The sequence below is a fragment of the Artibeus jamaicensis genome, unplaced genomic scaffold, assembly GCF_021234435.1.
Source record: "Artibeus jamaicensis isolate MK-2021 breed Jamaican fruit bat unplaced genomic scaffold, CSHL_Jam_final scaffold_916, whole genome shotgun sequence".
NCBI classification, from domain to species: Eukaryota; Metazoa; Chordata; class Mammalia; order Chiroptera; family Phyllostomidae; genus Artibeus; species Artibeus jamaicensis.
In genome coordinates, this window is record NW_026522059.1 from 13,532,216 (window position 1) to 13,551,244 (window position 19,029).

General features: G+C 40.1%; 1 protein-coding gene across 5 annotated transcripts in view; it reads left to right on the top strand.

The window, feature by feature from the left end:
- ENPP2 (ectonucleotide pyrophosphatase/phosphodiesterase 2) overlaps window positions 1-19,029 on the top strand; it is a 100,938-nt gene that overhangs the window by 41,497 nt on the left and 40,412 nt on the right. For all 5 annotated transcript variants that reach the window (XM_053661003.1, XM_053661004.1, XM_053661006.1 and 2 more), the window contains 8 exons: window positions 106-231; window positions 2,765-2,825; window positions 4,472-4,569; window positions 4,789-4,868; window positions 5,571-5,690; window positions 12,828-12,883; window positions 17,743-17,808; window positions 18,519-18,591. In XM_053661003.1, coding sequence (XP_053516978.1) covers window positions 106-231; window positions 2,765-2,825; window positions 4,472-4,569; window positions 4,789-4,868; window positions 5,571-5,690; window positions 12,828-12,883; window positions 17,743-17,808; window positions 18,519-18,591 — 680 coding nt within the window. The remainder of the gene's footprint in view (window positions 1-105; window positions 232-2,764; window positions 2,826-4,471; window positions 4,570-4,788; window positions 4,869-5,570; window positions 5,691-12,827; window positions 12,884-17,742; window positions 17,809-18,518; window positions 18,592-19,029) is intronic.

Consider the following 19,029-nt stretch of genomic DNA (forward strand, 5'->3'; position numbering starts at 1 on the left):
TGTGGGATTTTCAGCTCTTTTTGTTGGCAACCCTCATAAGCAATTGTGGCCTCTTTCATTTGGTTTGCGCGAAGCAGTGAAAGTGTTTTCTTGTGCCGACTTCAGCTGGTGGCTGGGAGTGTACGAAGGACAGATGCGGAGAAGTCAGAAATGAAGACAATGCGTGTCACTGCTCAGAGGACTGCTTGGCCAGAGGAGATTGCTGCACCAACTACCAAGTGGTTTGCAAAGGTACCTGCTTCCCTGCAGTGGCTTAAGCTGTAAGAGAACAAAACTTGGAGATGCTCCAAGACATCCTGGTTATTGGAGATGTAATGCCTTGGATAAGGGCTTGAGAGGAAACAGCAAGATGTGTCTTTAGATTTCTCATGCTTCTTTCTTAGTTTTGCTTCCCTGAATGTCCCTGATCTGAAATAACCAGGGAACAACCCCAAATTCTATACTGAGACAGAGCCACTGGAAGGAAGAGATTTCTTAAGTGCCTGTCTTGGTCTCAGGTCTGGTTTCCTAGAAGCAGAACCTGAGAGAAGAATTCCATACCTGGAATTTACTGAGGGGATACTCAGCCGGAAAACTGTGTAAGAGAGCAAGGGAAAGTGGAGGTGAGGAGAAGAAGTGAGCAAGAATGCAGTCTCAAGTAGTTTTGGCTTGGGCTGCCCTGCTGCAGGCTCTGGGAGGTAAATCTGAGTCTTTTCCCTTGAGGCCAGGGGTCCTGACTGGTGTAAGCCGAAGAACTAGCAGCAGCTTGAGGATGAAGCACCAATGGCTCCTGTCCTACCCACCCCAAAGCCATACGTGTGTGCACACTGACTTTGGATGCTTGATTGTAGAATATGATGGTTAAAAAAAAAAGAATATAATGGTTTTATTCTGATAATAAATACTAGTCAGTGGGCTACCAAAAATGTAAAAGATGCCGTTTCTTTCTTTAAGGAGTTTCAGTCACCATGGTACCTACTTATAAAAGTTAATGGGGAAGATCCAAGAATTTTTATGAAAAGTTTGCAAGTCACTTTTTAGTGTCTCACTTAAGTCCTTCTTTCTAGCTGTGGCACAGAACATTTCAAGAAGAGCTTCTGTTGAGTGTAGGGAATACAGTCAATAGCACTGTCGTAACTCTGGATGGCATCAGACGGGTACTAGACTTACTGGGATGATTGCTTCATAAATGATATAAATGTCTAATCACTGGGTTGCACACCTGAAGCTAATATAATATGGTATGCCAACTGTAATTGAAAAATTTAAAATTAAGAAAAATTAAAGTTAAAAGGCTTTAGGGGGAAAGCATATCAGTTCTGAACCGTGCATAGTGTTCAGTTTTGGCGAGAGGGTATTCCATTGCTCTTAAGTTTGGAAAATTTCCCCTGTCCAGCCAATCATTGTAACTGTGGGTAACGCATACCTTTGATTGAGAATTTGTCTCCTCTTCCCTTTTATTTTCCTGTGTAATAACGGTACCAAGAGGCCACAAAGGCTACTGTGTGAGAAAATAAAGAAAAAGTCCTAGTTATCCTTGACCATTAAGTCATTAAACATTGGCTTTTTTTGGTTTAAAATTCTAGTTTCAGGACTTTTGTGAGGCCCACGTGTGCCCCTTGGGTTATTACACGCGGGGTAAAGCTTCCCATTTTCAGGACCATTTCTTACACACTTGTCAGTAGTTAGATTCTTGTTGACCAGTGAGGTTTCCAATGCTATTTACATGGGAGCAATTTCATTAAAGTCTTGGCCACAAATTTTACTTATATTTAAGACTCATGATTTTTGTTTGTTTTACAAAAATTTAAGGTTCCGTATTTTGCCATGTATAATACACACCCATGTTTTTGGCCCAAACTTTCAAGAAAAAAAAATCTCCCATTTTCATTTTTTAATTCAACTTTTTATTTATTTCTATTTAGAAACAAGACTGATGATCATATTCTAGGGTATTATTTTGCATACAGATATCATTATTGCTTTCTAGAGTTACACTTTTAATGCATAAGCATAAATAAAAGAACTAAAAACATTTATATAGATATGCAATTTTTATTTATATAAAAACATTTATATAGCTATGGATAATTTTTATTTCCTCTAAGGGAAACCACAGTTTTGATCTGAGTTCTTTTTATTCTCTGTTCTCCATGGGGTAACTTAGGAGAGAGTTCTCCTAAGTGCTCTGAGTTCTTGGTGGAAGATAAAAGTGAAATATAGCATTGTTTTTTCCCTTTATTTCAATTGTTGACACTGTTACAGATGGCTCTATTGAGGTAGCATGGTTTGTATTCCTGAATTCCAGAGCTGTACACAGATCCACTGGCAAATCATCCATCGCGTCTTCCAGCCATCACCCCTATGTGTCCTCTGCCCTATGTTTCCCAGTCTAAGGGAGGTCGTGCTGTGCTTTCTATGGCTTTGAGATGTTTGGTGATGGAGAGAAGAATGTTCCATCTAATGGTCAAACAGTTTATTTCTGGAGGGAAACAAACATAGCATTCTATTCACTGACGCCACTGGTGTTTTTATCTAGAAACCATTTAGACTCAGAAGGTTTCTATAAACTCCACTTGGGGTTATTAAACCTTAGCTTTCTCGTTGTGTACGAGTGTGCTTTAGGAAGCCAAACCGGACACAAGGCTGTATTTCAGTGTCTTTTTAGAGGTTGTCCCATAATACATGTGTCAACTAGGACACAGATCCTGGAATGGTACTTGTGAAGCCTCTGGATGGCATTTTTCATTTGACTCACCAATAAATTTACCCATTTCTCTTATAGGAGAGTCACACTGGGTGGATGATGACTGCGAGGAAATCAAGACACCAGAATGCCCTGCAGGGTAAGTGTATTTCATGAAGAGTATAAAAATGTGCTTGATCAATCGATAAAATATCACAGGATAGAGAGGGATAAACAGTTAAAAAGGACATCAAACTGAAATCCTCTTACACAGGCAAACTCATGTCCACCTTAGCTGAAGATTTCGCAAAGTCAATCTAAATATTGCTTAAGAAGGAAAGAAAACTTTTCTCATTTTTTCCCCATTGAAGTGAGGTTTTTGCCTTTTTGGGGGTGGGGTGGGCTGAGGGAAAGATGTTGGAACTTCTCAGAAATATCATCTAAGATGGTAACTCCTACCAGATGCTACAGAAACTTGACAAACTGCCGAAGTGAAGTGATACCCCGCAGCTTAGGTGTGACCAGCATAAGGCGCTTATGATGCCTTTCAGGAAACTGTTGAAAATTCATGGCCCCTTAAAAAGCCGGGCAGGAAATACATTTTCAACAAATGTGTTTTCATGAATGCATTTGTTCGAGTGTATGTTTTGTTTTAAGCATAGCTTGGGGCACAAAATCCAAGAATTTAGATATTGTCTTGATTTTGATCTCCTTTTTAACGTTCATGGGCCACCTGAACTTCTCTGGGCTTTTAGAATGGGAGGGTAGTAGTTTCTGACCATCTAAAATGTAGTCAGTTCTATTCGAGGAAAAACCATTCTAAGTGACATAAGCCTTGTTAAATAACTGCAATGATAATAATGAACTCTTACAGATCATTGTTCTAAATGCTTTCTATTTAAAATATGCCTTGCTCTTTTTGTGACTTCAGATAAACTCAGGCCTGTCCTTGCTGAGTTATCATTAAACTATTAGAAACAATTTTGTACATAGGCTAGTATTCTCAAGTCCGATTAAACAACTATACATTTAGAATATAACAAAGGGTCTATCAGATCAGATCCTGCCCTAGATAGGTGGCTAGTCTAGTCCTGTATTAATTAACTTTTTGGAGGTTTTCAATAATTTAATTATTTTTGCAATGATTATATAATTAAACCTAAATTAATTTTTACTAGTGCTTAGTTCTAGTGACAGGAATGCTGCTGCCTTAATTTCATATTCATTCATTCCTGTGCTAAATATTAACATAGCCCTCCCACGGGTCCAGAGAATAGAAAGAAGAGTGAGATGCAAACTGTGCACTGAAACTGGTGAAGGAGATAAACATATTAACAGAACAGCGCACTATGATAGAACACATGTAAATGATAAAAGAGGTGTGAATGAATATCTTAAAGGAATTCAGAAGTGTGGGCAACGGATATTACAGAAGGGGAAAACCTAAGCTGGGTTTTAAAGAACGAGTAGACGTTTTCCAGGTAGCAAGTGAGAGAAAACATAGTCTTGGCAAATGTAACAGCTTTCTGCACTGTGAAAAGCCTTGTTTGCCATGTGAGAGGCAGCCTTGGAGGGAGTACATTAGGGGGAGTCAGTCCCTGCCCTGGCTGCTTTATGACTTTGGTCACTTAGCTCTGAACTTCAGGCGCCTGAAGTGGTATGTGGCCGGGAGCCCAGGTTTGTACCCATCTCTTCACTTGAGGTTTCATCTTGGAAATCCTGGGTCCCAATTATTGAGAATGACTTGGCATCGTGGAAACTCTGTGGCGATGATTTTTCTAAAGCTTTAATGTGGTACTGTCTAAGGTTCGTTCGCCCTCCATTAATCATCTTCTCCGTGGATGGCTTCCGTGCCTCGTACATGAAGAAAGGCAGCAAGGTCATGCCTAACATCGAAAAACTCAGTAAGTCGCTTCCACACTGTGTTCTCTCCTCTGTCGTTGGTGGTCTGCAAAGTGAGTGCTCAGCTGGGGGCTGGGAGACCTGTGGATGCATGGCTTGAAATGCATTTTATTATTTGCAATACGAAAGTGAAGGCTAACGCATGCCTGTGAGAGTCTGTAAAGTGGGTTCTCTGCTCGGAGTGATTTCTCTTGGTTCTCCCGTCCTGATCTCGTCTCCAGGGTCTTGCGGTACTCACTCTCCTTACATGAGGCCGGTGTACCCGACGAAGACTTTCCCCAACTTGTACACCTTGGCCACTGTGAGTATTCTTTTCAAATGGTAGAGATCAAAGGGCTGATTGCATGTTCCTTAGCGTTCAGAGAAAACCTCTCTGTGTCCCATCTTCTCTGCCTCAGCTGTTCTCGGAAAACACCTGTTGCAGCCTTGTCGGTGGCCCAGGGTCACTGCGGCTTTAAGACTGAAGCTGCTTTTCCAGGACCGTTCCATCTAAATGCACACATTAGACCTCCCTCAGACACTGCAGGAGCGATCGTGCATTTTCTGAGTTTCCAAGTAAAAATACGGACTTCAGGGCTGCTGTGTGTTCATTTTCAGATACTTCCAATTCTGCCTTGCTTTCTTCAATTATTATTATTTTTTGGTTTAGGGTTAGAAATAGAACTGAGAGAAATGTATTTAGAAAGGGAAATTTTTTTGGAGGCACATAAATAAATTTCAGTTAAAGGTTAATTTGTTATAATAAAAATTGTTGCCATCATATTAAATTGCAACAGTTCAAAAGACCCAAATATTAATCTTTTTATAACAATGTCAAGTTTCTTAGATGGTTTAAAATCAGTGCATAGATAATATTTATGTTTGCTCGGACACATATATAAAATAGAAATTTGGAAATTAATTATTGCTGTGAAACCTTCTATAATAAGAGAATTTATGATGGAACTAATGTGTGTGCATTATTGTGTTGCTATTTTAGTGATAAATTTCCTTTTACCCACAGGGCCTGTATCCAGAGTCACATGGAATTGTTGGCAATTCGATGTACGATCCTGTATTCGATGCCACTTTCCACCTTCGGGGGCGAGAGAAGTTCAATCACAGATGGTGGGGCGGCCAGCCGGTAAGTTTCGCGTTTCTGTGTGGGTCTCTGTGCACGCGAATATTTCATCCCCAAATGGGTTTCCTGCAGAAAAGCTGCCTGTGATTGTTTCATAATCGGCGATGTTTCTTTCTTTTGTTATTTGTGTATATATGTGGGTGTGTGTGTGCACAATATATGAGGTGCAGTAAAAGTCAGTTTATAGTTGTGAGTATGCAGAACAGTTTATTCTTGAGTTATTTGTTAATTATTGTGTTATTTTCCATGTAAATCTACTGTGCCCTACCTATGCCCTACCTGTATGTGTATATGTGTATAGATATGTATATATATACTGTGTATTTATATGCATGCATGTACGTATGTGCATCTATAATGTATATTTCATGTGTTTACGTCTTCATGTGTATACACATGTGTATGTTTATGTGACATTGTGATGATAAAAATGTGAGATGATAAGTATCTTCATTAGGGTGACAGTGGTAGAAATAGTGACCTGGGGATGAATTTCAGAAACATCTTGAAGAACAAAGAGTTAGATCTTATTGATTTACTGGATTTGGGGGTACAATGAAAAAAGAAGTGAATGACTATAACTAACCCAAAATTTTGGCCCAGGTGACATGTCAACAGAAATAGGGAAACTTGATGAAAAAAGGGAATTCAATAAAATCTACAGTAAATGCACTCTTTTGTTTAACCCATTCTTTAAAAGTTTTGGAAGTTCCATAGGAGAGGTGAAATCCAGCCCTGGCTGGTGTGGCTCAGTAGATTGAGCACAGGCCTGTAAACCAAAGAGTTGCCTGTTCGATTCCCAGTCAGGGCACACGCCTGGGTTGCAGGCTAGGTTTCCAGTAGGGGACACAGGAGAGGCAACCACACATCAACGTTTCTCTCCCTTTCTCCCTCTTTTCCCTCTCTCTAAAAATAAATAAATGAAATACTTATTAAAAAAATAGGTGAAATTCTGCCTTGATTCTAGACCAACAAATTAATACTTTGAAAGAAATTATTCTGCTTACTTCAGATTGAATGCCTGGGCAGAAAGTAAAAAAGAGTGTAGGTGTCTTTCTGCGTACTATTTTCCCTGTGACTGTATGTGTGGTTAGGCAACTTGCTTTGGTCAGACGTGAGCAAAGCAGCAACCTAAAGCTGTGACCGACGAATGTGTGGAACTGAGCTAAGTGCCCATGACCATGTGCAGGGGGATTAGAGTCCCCACAGGAGCACATCCCAGCCCACACAATTGATCAGAAACCCATGGGAGAAGGATGGCAAAGGTTCCATCTCATCTGCTGTGATCGGGGCTGTGGCTCCCTGGGGCCCTGGTTGGGAAGGAGGGCTGGGAGGCCTCTGGGCAACTGCCATGAGAGGCGACAGCGTCTGCGTGCGTCCATGTGTCTACTGCCCCCGAATGATCTCATGCCTGGAGACGTTTGCCGCAATCTATGGGCAGAATGGAGAATGTAAAGTAAGAAAAAAAATGACCTCTTTTCTGAGAAAAGGCCATTTGTGAAAAAATATTTATATCGCATAATAAATCAGTATACAAGGTTAAATATGGACTTTTCATTTAAAAAAATAAACACGGGAAGACTTCTTGTGAGTCTGTAGAAGTGTTTCTTTATAGGAGAGGTTCTGATTCTGCCCTCCTTATTTGGGCTGGACTCCCAGGAGTCTGTGATGACCCAGGTTGGGACATAGTGAAATTTGTTTACAGGGTGGGTTTCACAAACAAAGTTTATGCGAGAGCATCAGTTTCTGTGTAAATAAAATGATTGAAATGAAAACTCCACCAAACTCTTGCTCGTTGGTCTTTTCTATTAATTTTGTCGTGGAAGCCGGCTTGCCTGGAACCAGAGAGGATATGGAGATAAATAGCAATTTTATCAATTTGGATCACCTTACACCAAATGTTGACATGAGGTTTCCTCCGGGTTGGGTGACTCAGAAGATGAGCCCCCATGTTCATTACCTCCGGCAGAAGCAGAGCGAAGGGCACGCTATTAACCTGTCCTATGAAGTGAGGTCTCTGTTTCAACTGTTTGCCTGTTTCCTTATTAACTCTCAAAGTTGACACATTCGACCAAGTTTAGTGCTTTCCTGTGCTGACCAAGATTTGTGGTGAAACCGATTCCTGTTTCTATCTTCTTGAATGAGATGCCAGACTAAGGATTCTAAGGAATATAGTACTATGATTTAAAGAAAATGCTTTATGGAAATTTGGCATAGAGGAAAAACATATAGTCAGACACTATAAGAAGCTACAGTATAAGAGTGGAAGAAACTATACATAGTGTAAGAGAGGTTGAGCATTAATAAATGTTCTTAAACATTTATATCATCTTCTCAGAGGGCTGTACATTGTACAAAATCATCAGTGACAAAATAATTGGATTAAGGAAAAATTTATAAAACTATAATAAAAACGTACAAATCTTAGGTAATTAAAGTAAACAGATTACTTTTTCTAAGTGATTAAATCATGAAAGACATTTGGTTAAATAGTAATATAAGGGTCAGATTACATGGCAAATAAGAACCACTCATATCCTAGTTTAAAATCTAAAAGATGGGATCAAACATTTGTTCAGTGTCCATCTGAAAATTTGAATCTCACCATTAGGCTCCCCAAAATATTTTCTATCATTTAATTTAATTTTTTTTAACCCTGATATAGCCACTTCGGCAAAGCTGACTCTGCTTTGAATTTGTCAGTCTTTAAAATGTGCTATTAAAAGTCGTCATTCACTTTGTGACCCTACATTTCTCATACATTTTTTTTAATGGAATCCCTTTCCTTGTTGTTGTTTTAAAGTATGTTTAATCCTCTTAATGAAGTTTTCAAAGTGTATTTGTTTCTTTGAAAAACCTCTCTAGTTTAACTTTGCAATTTCTCATACTAAGGTATCTCAGGGGCAATTCCCTGTTCTGTTTAAATCTGGGCTCAGCAAAGGGGAGAATGAATGAGGCCGGAAGGGGCCCACTACGTGAGGGGACCCGAGAAACGAGTCCCACACCACCCTCATGCCCCAAATGCAAGTCTTCCAAAGCCCGGATTCCCAGAGGAAGGCATTTCTGAGAGGAGTAGATACATTCTCGTTACATTTCAAGTTGCTAGACCTACTGTTGCTTTCTGCCAGTAGTGTGTGATGCACTGAGTGGATCCTGAGGAAGATGGCATGTTCTAGAAAGAGACAGCAAAGAGAAGAATGGCATTAGAACAGGAGTGAACTTCCAGGCCAAAGGGAGCTGCTGGATGGAAAGTGCAAGTTCCATAGCTACCGCTTCTTGTCTATTTCATTATCCCCGCTAGTGGGAGGCTTTGCTTTCTTTTCAGGAAAATTGTATCTTTTCTTTATTCTGTTGTTTCTTTTCCACATACTGCTCGAAATCTGTATGTCCTTCTCTTTTGATTGTATCTTAACACGCTTAGGATGGACTCTGCTCACCTGATCCCTTTGCTACACTTCTCTTCTGATGTTTGGTTGAAATACCAGCCCCAGGAGGCCCTCACTAAGCTCCTTCAGCCCCGGCTAAGTGCCGAGACCCTCTTTTGGGTTTTCATGTTACTTCTGTCATAAATTTGACCATATCCTTTTGAAATTATTCACATGCCTGCTTTAGATTGTGGGCCCCATGAGGGCAGGGCCCGGATTTACGTATTTCATTAGTCTCGGGACCGACCCCACAGCCTGACACAAGGAACTGTGTTCCTGTTGTGTTTGGGCTGACTGCGTTCTGCACTGCCAGGTGCGGCTTGTTTGCCTGTACTTCCTTCCCGTACTTCATCACTTCTTCTTTTTTGGCCCTAACCTCCTGGAAAGAGCCACCCTGGTCCACAGTCTTTTCTGCTGGATCATCTGACAACCCTCACATCCTTAGTTTGTTCTGACTCTTGAATCTCAATAGTTGATTTCCTTTGGCAGGTACCAGTGCCCCACCCCTCCCTTCAGTCTCCCAGAATTCTATTTGTTTGTCTCCATGCTTTTGAATGCACAGGAATCGTTTCTCTGCAAAGAGCTGCTAGAAACACTATGACTGTGATTCCTGGTTTTGAAAAATGTTTTTTGCTTATTTTCTTTTTTCAAACCCTCTGTCCTTCTCTTAAAGCTGCATCCTTCACTTAATTTGAGAAAGTGTTTGATTTCACATTTAAATCTTCCTGGTTGCAGGGGTGAAAACTTTTTTTTAATGATCATTTTTTATTCCTGATAACATATCAAAAAGGTACAATATTATTCCCATGCATCTCCTTTTTAAACTAGAGCATCCAGGACATAGATGTTGGAAAACTCTGTTTTCAAACATTTGATGTTGAAAACTTGACCTAGAGATCAAGCAGGAAAATAGATAAAACATGGGGCTTAAAGTTGGGTGTGTCTAAACCCGGTGTCTTCTCATCTCATTTTTGTTTAGCTGTGTTTTACCAGTCTCTGAGGAAACTACATTCACATTCAGAGAATCATGATCCCATTTCTCTGAATTAACAAGGAACTAGGAATTTCTCTCTCTCTCTGTTGTTTAGCTCAGAGGCTCTCTTTTTTCACTTTTCTTCTTGTGGACTCATGATTTAGTGTCTTCCCTTCCCCCACACCATAATTACTAGATTTAACTTCTGAAATATAATAAACACATATGACCTGCAAAGGAGCCTTTATAACTGCTTATGATCTGCTTTAACTTATGAACTTTACACTTCGGTCTAGTACTGTTTGCTAAACAGAGACAGGTCACCTTCATTACTGCTAGAATTCTTTGGTTCGAGATTTTAAATGTGTGTGTGTTGCATGTCCAGTACTCCCTCTTGTTCTATTTGTTCTCTGTTTGCGCTTTTCTGACCACGTTCCCATTTTCTTCTAGAAAGTATGGTCAGCACGCCTTACCAAGAAGCAAGGAGGAATTATTTGCTTCTTTTTTTTTTTTTTTGAGAAGAAATAAAAACTTCGAATGTTTAAATTGTCTTCATAGTTTACGTTGATTATAGTTAAAGGTACAGTTGGTTACCTTTTTTTCTGACTGCAAAAATTTGGGGACTACAGGAAAGTGTAAAAAACAAGTGATCCTGGTTTTGCCATCGGGATACTTTCACACATCCACTTCTGTCTTCTCCCCCAGGGCTGCCTGCTCCCGCCGGCGCAGAGGCTGCTTCTGGGGGTCTCTTCTCTCCCGTGTTTCTGACCTAAAAGCTATTTATAGGGCTTCCTGTTGCCCAGATAATGGCGACATCAGCATGTGCTCCACAATACTATACAACATTTCAAAATGCAGGGTCATCATTTGACAAAATTGCTTTAAAAAATCCATTGAAAACCCCAGGTGGATCTTATATTTCACCCCTGCCAAATATCACCTAGTACAGCTTTCTTGAAAATAGCAAACCACTCAATTTTCAAGGAAGTTGGTTGGATATAAACACTCTAGACTGTGTTCTTGGAGTTAAAATAAGTATGAAAACAGATCACTTAACACAAGAAACTGGTCTCTCCAGGATCTGGTGCAGTTTTTGAGGCATTTGTGGGGTGTCTACCACCTGGTTCGACTGCATCTTCTTGCTTGCAGAGGCATGAATGAGTGGAACTCCATTTGCTAGTTGGAATATGAATGAATGAAACTCCAGGACACATTTTGAAGCCTGTTTAGGCTGGGGCACCTGGGCATGGCAGAGTTCGTACATAAGGTGGAATATCTCTGGACCAAACCCTGGGATGCTGCTTGGAGAAATATGAGATCCTTATCTCTCGGATGCATCCCAACGGGACCCCACTTCTCCTATGCTGATGATATCCAGGATCTAACAGGGTACATATATTCTCCTGCCTTATCCCTCATTTGCCAGCTGCAATAGCTGCAATATCGGGGGACTGGGGATTTTCAGTCCCCACCAAGGAGCTGGGAATCTTTGTAGCGCTCGCCTAGGCCAGGCATCTTAGACCCTTCTGAGACCATGGCCAAGCTCCTCCACCCTTCACGCCTCTTGATTACCCCTATGATTGCAAAACGCAAATGTTTTCCCTGGAGTCAGTGAGTCCTTCTCAGAGTCTGGATGCAAAGAAACCAGGAAAGGGAGTGGCTGCGATTCCTAGACCATTTTTGCTCTGGTCTATAACAAACGAGCCACACTTCTCCTTCCCGTTGGCTTCTTGAAGTGAATGGTTTTCTTTTTCCAGACTTCTGTTTGATGGGACACTGGCCATCTTATGTTGTTTTTACTGTTCCTAGAATAACTCGATTGCATTTATTTCCATCATTGCATAATAGTTAAGACTAAAATTGATCAAGTGTTTACCAAATGCTGAGACACTGTTTTAAGGAATTTAAGTGTATTAACTCCTTAAAGCTTAGAACAATCCTATGTGCAAGGTAATATTATCTCTGTTTTAAAGGAGACTGAAGCACAGGGAGCTTAAGGAACTTGCTGGAGGACTGTGTGTCCGGTGAATGGCAGAGACAGGGCTTAGAATCCAGCTACCTAGATGTAGAGCTCAGATTCCTAACTGCCCTTATCTGCTGCCTCTCAACAGCATGGGGTGGAAAGAATATTTTAAAAGCCTTAATGAAATGCTTGGTTCACCTAACTTATCCCAGGAACTCGTTTCTAAAATTCCACTTATAAACAGGCTAAGTAGAAGATACAAGGGGAAATCCAGAATAAAAAAATAACCTTTTTTTCCCTTTTCACTTACTTTAAACTCCCATTTTAAAACGAAATAATGCAAAGCTAGGTTCCAAGTTCCTCACATCTGTGTACCAAACTGGGATTCTGCTCTGTAGGCTTTCAATAGTAAAGAACACATATGGTCTACCCTTGGGTCCTTTGATGATTAGAATTCTGCCATATAAGTGTGATGTTCAAAATAATGATCCAATAAGAAAGGTACAGAAGAGACTTTTGAGATGAAATAAGAGTTAAAAATGCCACTAGAATCATAGCAGAGCTTTTGAAAGCCTTTGCAGTGAACATATCAAATAACATTTATGGAAATAACGATTCTGATTTCCAGATGTGAGAAAATCATAGTTGCAGATAATGTGAAATTTATGGTGTGGTATGGGTAAAGTGTCAGATAACCAATATAATATATGTTAAAACTATTTTTCTTCTTTGACCAAAACTCAGAACATGTTCTAAACCTCTTATATTTTCCTCATTAGCTATGGATTACAGCCACCAAGCAAGGAGTGAAAGCTGGGACATTCTTCTGGTCTGTGTAAGTCACCTTTATTTTGTCAATGTTTATAAAATTGCAATTATGATTCAGTTTATGAAACATTGATTAGATTTGATTTCATGCCACTTAAGTTAAATGAGCAAGAACCTGAACTTCTGAATATTTTCTGATTTAAAATAACCTTTCAGTCATTTCCTCTTTCCATTCCCCCTTCCACACCCTCCTCCCACCCTCTCTTTTTCTATTTCTCTTTTATGCCATTTTTTCTTAATAGAATATAAGGAAGATTTTTTCTTCTATTCATTCTTTAGATTTTTTCAGTCCCCTTTTATGGATTTCTGATAACTTGTCACCCAGGGAATGTATATTTCTTAGACGACTTATTGCTGTAGTTTGTATTATCATTTTCTATAGATATATTACAACACACTGTATTTATTTTGGTTCACGACTTTAAAAATCTAGTGTGGTCTCAGGCTGATGTAGTGGTGTGGAGATTGTACATTTCAGACAGAAGACAAGGGGAAGCCTCTGTTTTCACCCTCTTTCCCACTGAACTTCAGGGTTTCCCTAATTAGAAAAATGGTACCACTTCTCTCCCCCACAGAGGTGATGGAGAAATTAGTAGTTCATGCTCGTAAGACAGAAGAAACTGACCTAACTCAAGTGTCAACATGTTGATTATTTTTAAGGTCCTTAGTGAAAAGAAGGAATCTGTTTCAACTTTCATGGGGATTTTGTTCTCCCTGAGATGTTCTTTCCATCTTTTTATTTTTTTTGAAACCACCTAAAGCTGTTTCTGTGTTTGCCTCATGTTCCTTAACAAAAATCTGACTATGCCATAAGAGTAGTGTGCTGGCAAGCACCACAGTTTTAAATCCATCCAGAATGGTGCTGCCTAGATTCTCCAGATTCAGGAATAAAAGTGGCTTTTTCAGATTTGAATGGCGAAGTTGAAATTGGGTTTGGTGATTTGAAGCTGAGACAGAGTATCCCTTTAAAAGTCATTTCTCCCTTTTTTTTTTTTTTTTTTTTTTTTAAAAAAAGGTTTTCTGAGTTGAGAAATCCACTTGGGCATGTTGAACACGACCCTTCCTTGTGTAAATGGCATGTTGATTTACCAATTTAATCTTATGCATTACACTTTTTTTCTTTTGCGCCTTGACAGTCCCAGATGCTTACAGAAGTGATTTCTTCTGTTGGACAACATATTTGCCTGGCAAAATGGAGAAGAGCCAACAACATAATTAATACTCAGGCCCACCCTTACCCCCCGAAACTGCTGCAAAGCTTCATTGAAAAGACCCAGTGTTCTGGTTCTGAATGGCCATTTTCTCCACCCATGTCAAACCTCTTATGAGAAGGTGGCTTCCGAGTCCCCCAGTGATGTCTGTAGTTGTGTGTCTCTTCCCAGGCCATTCTTGTGTCTCCCCATCTTGGAAGTCACTAGGATCCATCTTTTTCTTTCTTTTTAAAACATCTTTTCATAACTTAATGACAACATGGTCATACTCCCAGTTATTTAGTGGAATATGCGTCAAGGAAATCTACACATAGTACATTTGGGCAAATTTCAAATTTAACAGCAGATTGAAGACATAGACTCAAAAGGCCATCTTTTAACATGGCTCTGTACTGCAACCTAGAATTATCTTTGCTTTTTAAGTGACAGTATTTCATTTCAAAATTCTCCGTGGCTGATGCTCCATTACATTTTTTTAGTGTTCATTCATGTCCAAGGGCAATCATTCCTTTTACATATGAGTGTTTAGGTTGATTCTAAGCACAGCTCTGCCACTTAATGGATTGTTGACTTATTGGGTCAGGTGATTTAATCTCTTCACAAATCAATTTCCTCTGTTTTGAATGGCAATAGTAGTATCTTCATCATAGGGTGTTGTGAAGGTAGAAGGAGTTAACTTATTTAAAGTGCTTAGTAGGATACTTAGCCCATAGAAAATAACCAGTAAATGCTATTTTTTAAATTCACATCATTTCTCACCACAATGACCGGATAATGGGTACCATGTCCAAAGGTAATTTGTTTTCCTTTATCACTAAATACTTCACCTAGTCCTTTGTTTTCCATTCCTCCCCTTTTGTCTGACCATGTCTAAGGTACAAGGACTCATGACATATTCTATATCAATTGATGATGGTCAAGAAAACAGCGTGAACCCCATTCTCCTTTCTGCGTGGACATCTCTTCTTCCTTTGTCATATTTATTTGTGTTGGCTCTGAATTGTATTTGAAACACTAATGAGTTGGGGCCATGTCTTTCTGTTCTGTGGGTGTTTCATAAAAATAGTCTAGAACTCCTAGGAAATTTAGAGACCACTTTGCCCAGTACCTCCTTTTCGAGACTGGAACACTAAGGCTTAGAGAGGTGAAATGACATGCCCAAGGTCACACTTAGGCTGAGTAGATGTTCAGACCTCCAATGTCATCATCTTATGCTCTTACCCACTCCCCTCACCCTCCCAACCCCCACCCGCACATGCGCACACTCAGCCCCTGCCCAAAAAGGGCAATGAATTGCTTATCTTTCCAGGCAGAGAATGGTGACTCCTCCATAATAGGAGTATCTTGTATCTTTATTTATATTCCCACAGATGCCTTGAGTATAATAAGCTTTTAATAAATATTTCATGAATAAGTGTATCATCTCTTGGGACATCTGAATTTAGTACTTAATAAAAGCTAATATTTTTCTAAACTTTTTCCACTTGCCAGGCACTATTCTCAGGGCTTTATACAATGATGCTTTTTAATTTTGACAACCATCTTATAAGATAGGGAATATTATTACCATCATTTTATAGATGCACAGAAAGGTTAGGTAACTGGCCAGAGTCTCATCATCAGCACATGTGGAGTCAGGATTTAAACCCAGACATTCTGGTCTCAGAGCTGATGTTTTTGTTCCCTGCCCTGTAGTGGTCAAGCATCCCATCCATTGAAGGTGTTTAAAGGGTGAGAGCATTCTGAACTTGACACCAATTCTGACAGCTTGTATTTTTCCATTAGCATCAAGTGAGTTGATCAGAATCCATTTGTGTGACTTAACGCCAATTACATAAAATAAAGCAGCTTCTAGGTAGGTAGTGAAGTAAGATAAAATGAAAAAGGCATTCACTGTTTTTTTTAAGTTAGGAAAGAATTCAAAATATGTAATTATTTTGTTCAGATACAGGGGATTTCTAAGGCCGAAGAATTAAATATCTTAACCGATTAACCTGACTTTGCAATGCCCATTCTAACTCAATTATAGGATATATTAAACAAGGTGGCATTTATTCAATAGCATTGGAATCTGTTTAAATTAGGACCTATTTTGTGATAAACACGATTTTCTGGGTTGGTGGGATAGTTTTAGACAGAGAGAGACCCCGACTGAGGAGTGGCACCTGCATGATTTACCTGAGAAGGCTGGAGCGGGTGGTAATAGGGAGCGGGAGGCAGCCGGATTAGACATCCTGCCAACTTCTGCCTTCCACCCGGCTCTGAAAATTTGTCTTCCTCTTTGCTCTCTCTTGCTTACATCCATAAAGAGTAGATGTTTAAATGGCTCACCAAGCATTCCATGATACATTTTTAATAGTTTCTAAGAGCAGTTTTAGGTTTACAGCAAAATTGATCATTAGGTACAGAGAGTTCCCACATCCCCTCTGCCGCCCCCCCCCCATGTGCATGGCGTCTCCCACTATCTACAGCCTTAACCAGGGTAGTACCTTTGCTACAAGTGATGAATCTACATGGAAACATCATTACCACCCAGGGACAGACATTTATACTAGGGTTGGTTCACCTGGGCCACAGTGTTTTTTACTAACCAATTAAACTTGGGCTTTAGTTTGAATTCATGCTAAACGTGCTCTAATACCCAGTGTTGGATGGAAGAGCAGAAAAGCATGCTGTGCTCCTTGTTAGGAAAGAATAAGCAAATTTCCCTATAGATAAAGACATCACTCAGCTTGTGAGCATCTTCATGAAACTCAGCCAAGGATATCAGGCTATCATGTTAGCCAAGCACTCTCCAAGTGAGTGCCAGAGTCAGGGTAATTATATTTCAACAGCAGAAGGAGACTTAAACAGATAAATCATTGTGGAGGAAGATTATACCCTTTTTGTCAGTCTCATAATTATATGTGCCCATTCCTGATAGATTTTTATAGAGCTAGAAGAGGACCTTAAGAATGCTTTTCTAAACCCCGTATTTATAGAGGAGGAACTTAAAGTTTCAGATCAAATCATGTTTCTAAAGGCATATATCTGCTTAGAGATGGAATGATACCTAATTCTGATCATTAATAAAAAGAAGGCTTTTTTTTTTAGCACTTACAATGGGATAGAAACTGTGCATGCCCTTTGCTTGTCTTGTTTGATCTTTACAGCCAGCCAATACAGTGTGTTTTGCTATTATCTTTATTTTACTGATATGTAAACTGAGGCCCAAAGAGGTCAGAGGCCTAGAAGTCAAGGAAGGTCACACCACCACCAAGAGGCAGATTGAGGATATAAATCCTGGTCTTTCTAGGGCCACAGCTAACAGTTTTATCCACCAAACAGGAACAGTTCTGAGCCCAGGGTCCTTTCTGCCTGCAGTCCCGTCTGATCAGCAAGGCAGGTTCCCCATCTGACTGTGAATCAGAGTTTCCGGTCTCCTCTGTGGTTGAGCAATGTAATATGTTGCAAATGGAAATGGAAGTTCAAACACTGATTTGAACAAGGCCCTTCCACGACAATGAAGTGAAAACAGATGGTGGTAAATAGCGCCTAGCCTGGGTGCAGGGCAAGTGCTCATCAGGCTGGAGTTTCTGGCTGCGAAACCTGTCATCCCTCTCCACCCGTTAATACCCTACAGACTCCCAGCATGCTTTGCTTATTTTACCTGCAGGGTCATCCCTCACGAGCGGAGAATATTAACCATACTGCAGTGGCTCTCCCTGCCAGACAACGAAAGGTATTTGTCTGCCTCTCCCTGACTTTTCCTCTTCTTTCTTCAGTGTATTTTAATTTTAGGTTAGAATTGGGTGAAAAACTAGATCGACTGTGAAATAGAAGCACAGCGAAAGTTCAGTATTACTAAGTTTTGTGGTTCTTAGCCTGCAGCGTTATATCCCTAAGAAGGACACACTACGTGTAGGTTTTGGGGGAGCATTTAATTACATGGATTACTACAGCTGTTAATCCTGGCCACTACCCCAGAGTTTAAGGGAGTTCCTGGCTTTGATAAATGAACCAACAACATCCCAAGGATTAGGGAAGCATTAGGAATGCCTAAAAGGTATTCTCCAAAAAGCTAAAAGCTTTAATGGAGGAGCTCTTTCAGGCTGTAGATTGTGTGGTCCATGTGAATTATCACTGGGCTCTATTATGTTGAGGATCAAAGACCTGAGTGTGTGTTTCAGATTTTCCTTTGTGACTTTTGATTCCTGAAGATGGTACCAGGCAGTTATTGCAGTAGGGGTGGTTGTGGAAGCAATAAAAAACAAAACAAAACAAAACAAAACAAAAAACAAGAGCGTGATGGGAAGACCGATAGCAGTTGGGAGATTAACTAGATAGCTATGAGAGGATTCTTTTCTGTTCTTTTTTCTAATGTGCAGGTATATTTGGTGTTCTTTGTTATGTTGTTTTGGGGAGACTCTGAACCTACCTATTTTCCTGTAGGCCTTCGGTCTATGCCTTCTATTCCGAGCAACCTGATTTCTCTGGACACAAATATGGCCCTTTTGGCCCCGAGGTTAGTAGCTTATCATCTCTCTGAGGAGAAGCCGTGTCCCCGGGCTACGTCATCTACTGACCTCATTTCATGATTCGTACAGAGTCTCCTTTGGGTGTACGTATCTGAAAGGTTTATACAGAGTTAAAGAGTTACAAGACTAAAAATGTTTTGAAAAATCTTCAACATACTTGTTTCTCTTGCAGGAATTTCCTTTCAGGTTGATTTGCTATTCAGATCTATTTTTAAACGTAGCGCTCATGGAGTGCCATCCAGCCTAGTATGCAGGCATTGGTCAGTAAGTGAAGGAAGGAGAAGGGCTGGCATTTCTCACCACTGGGACAGGAATGAGAAGGACTCTGGAGACAAGAGCTGCAACATAAACACTGCAATGGACTTCCAGCTCCCTTAAAACGATCCTGCAGTTCAGACATTGTAGGTCAGCCAAGTAGCTCTACT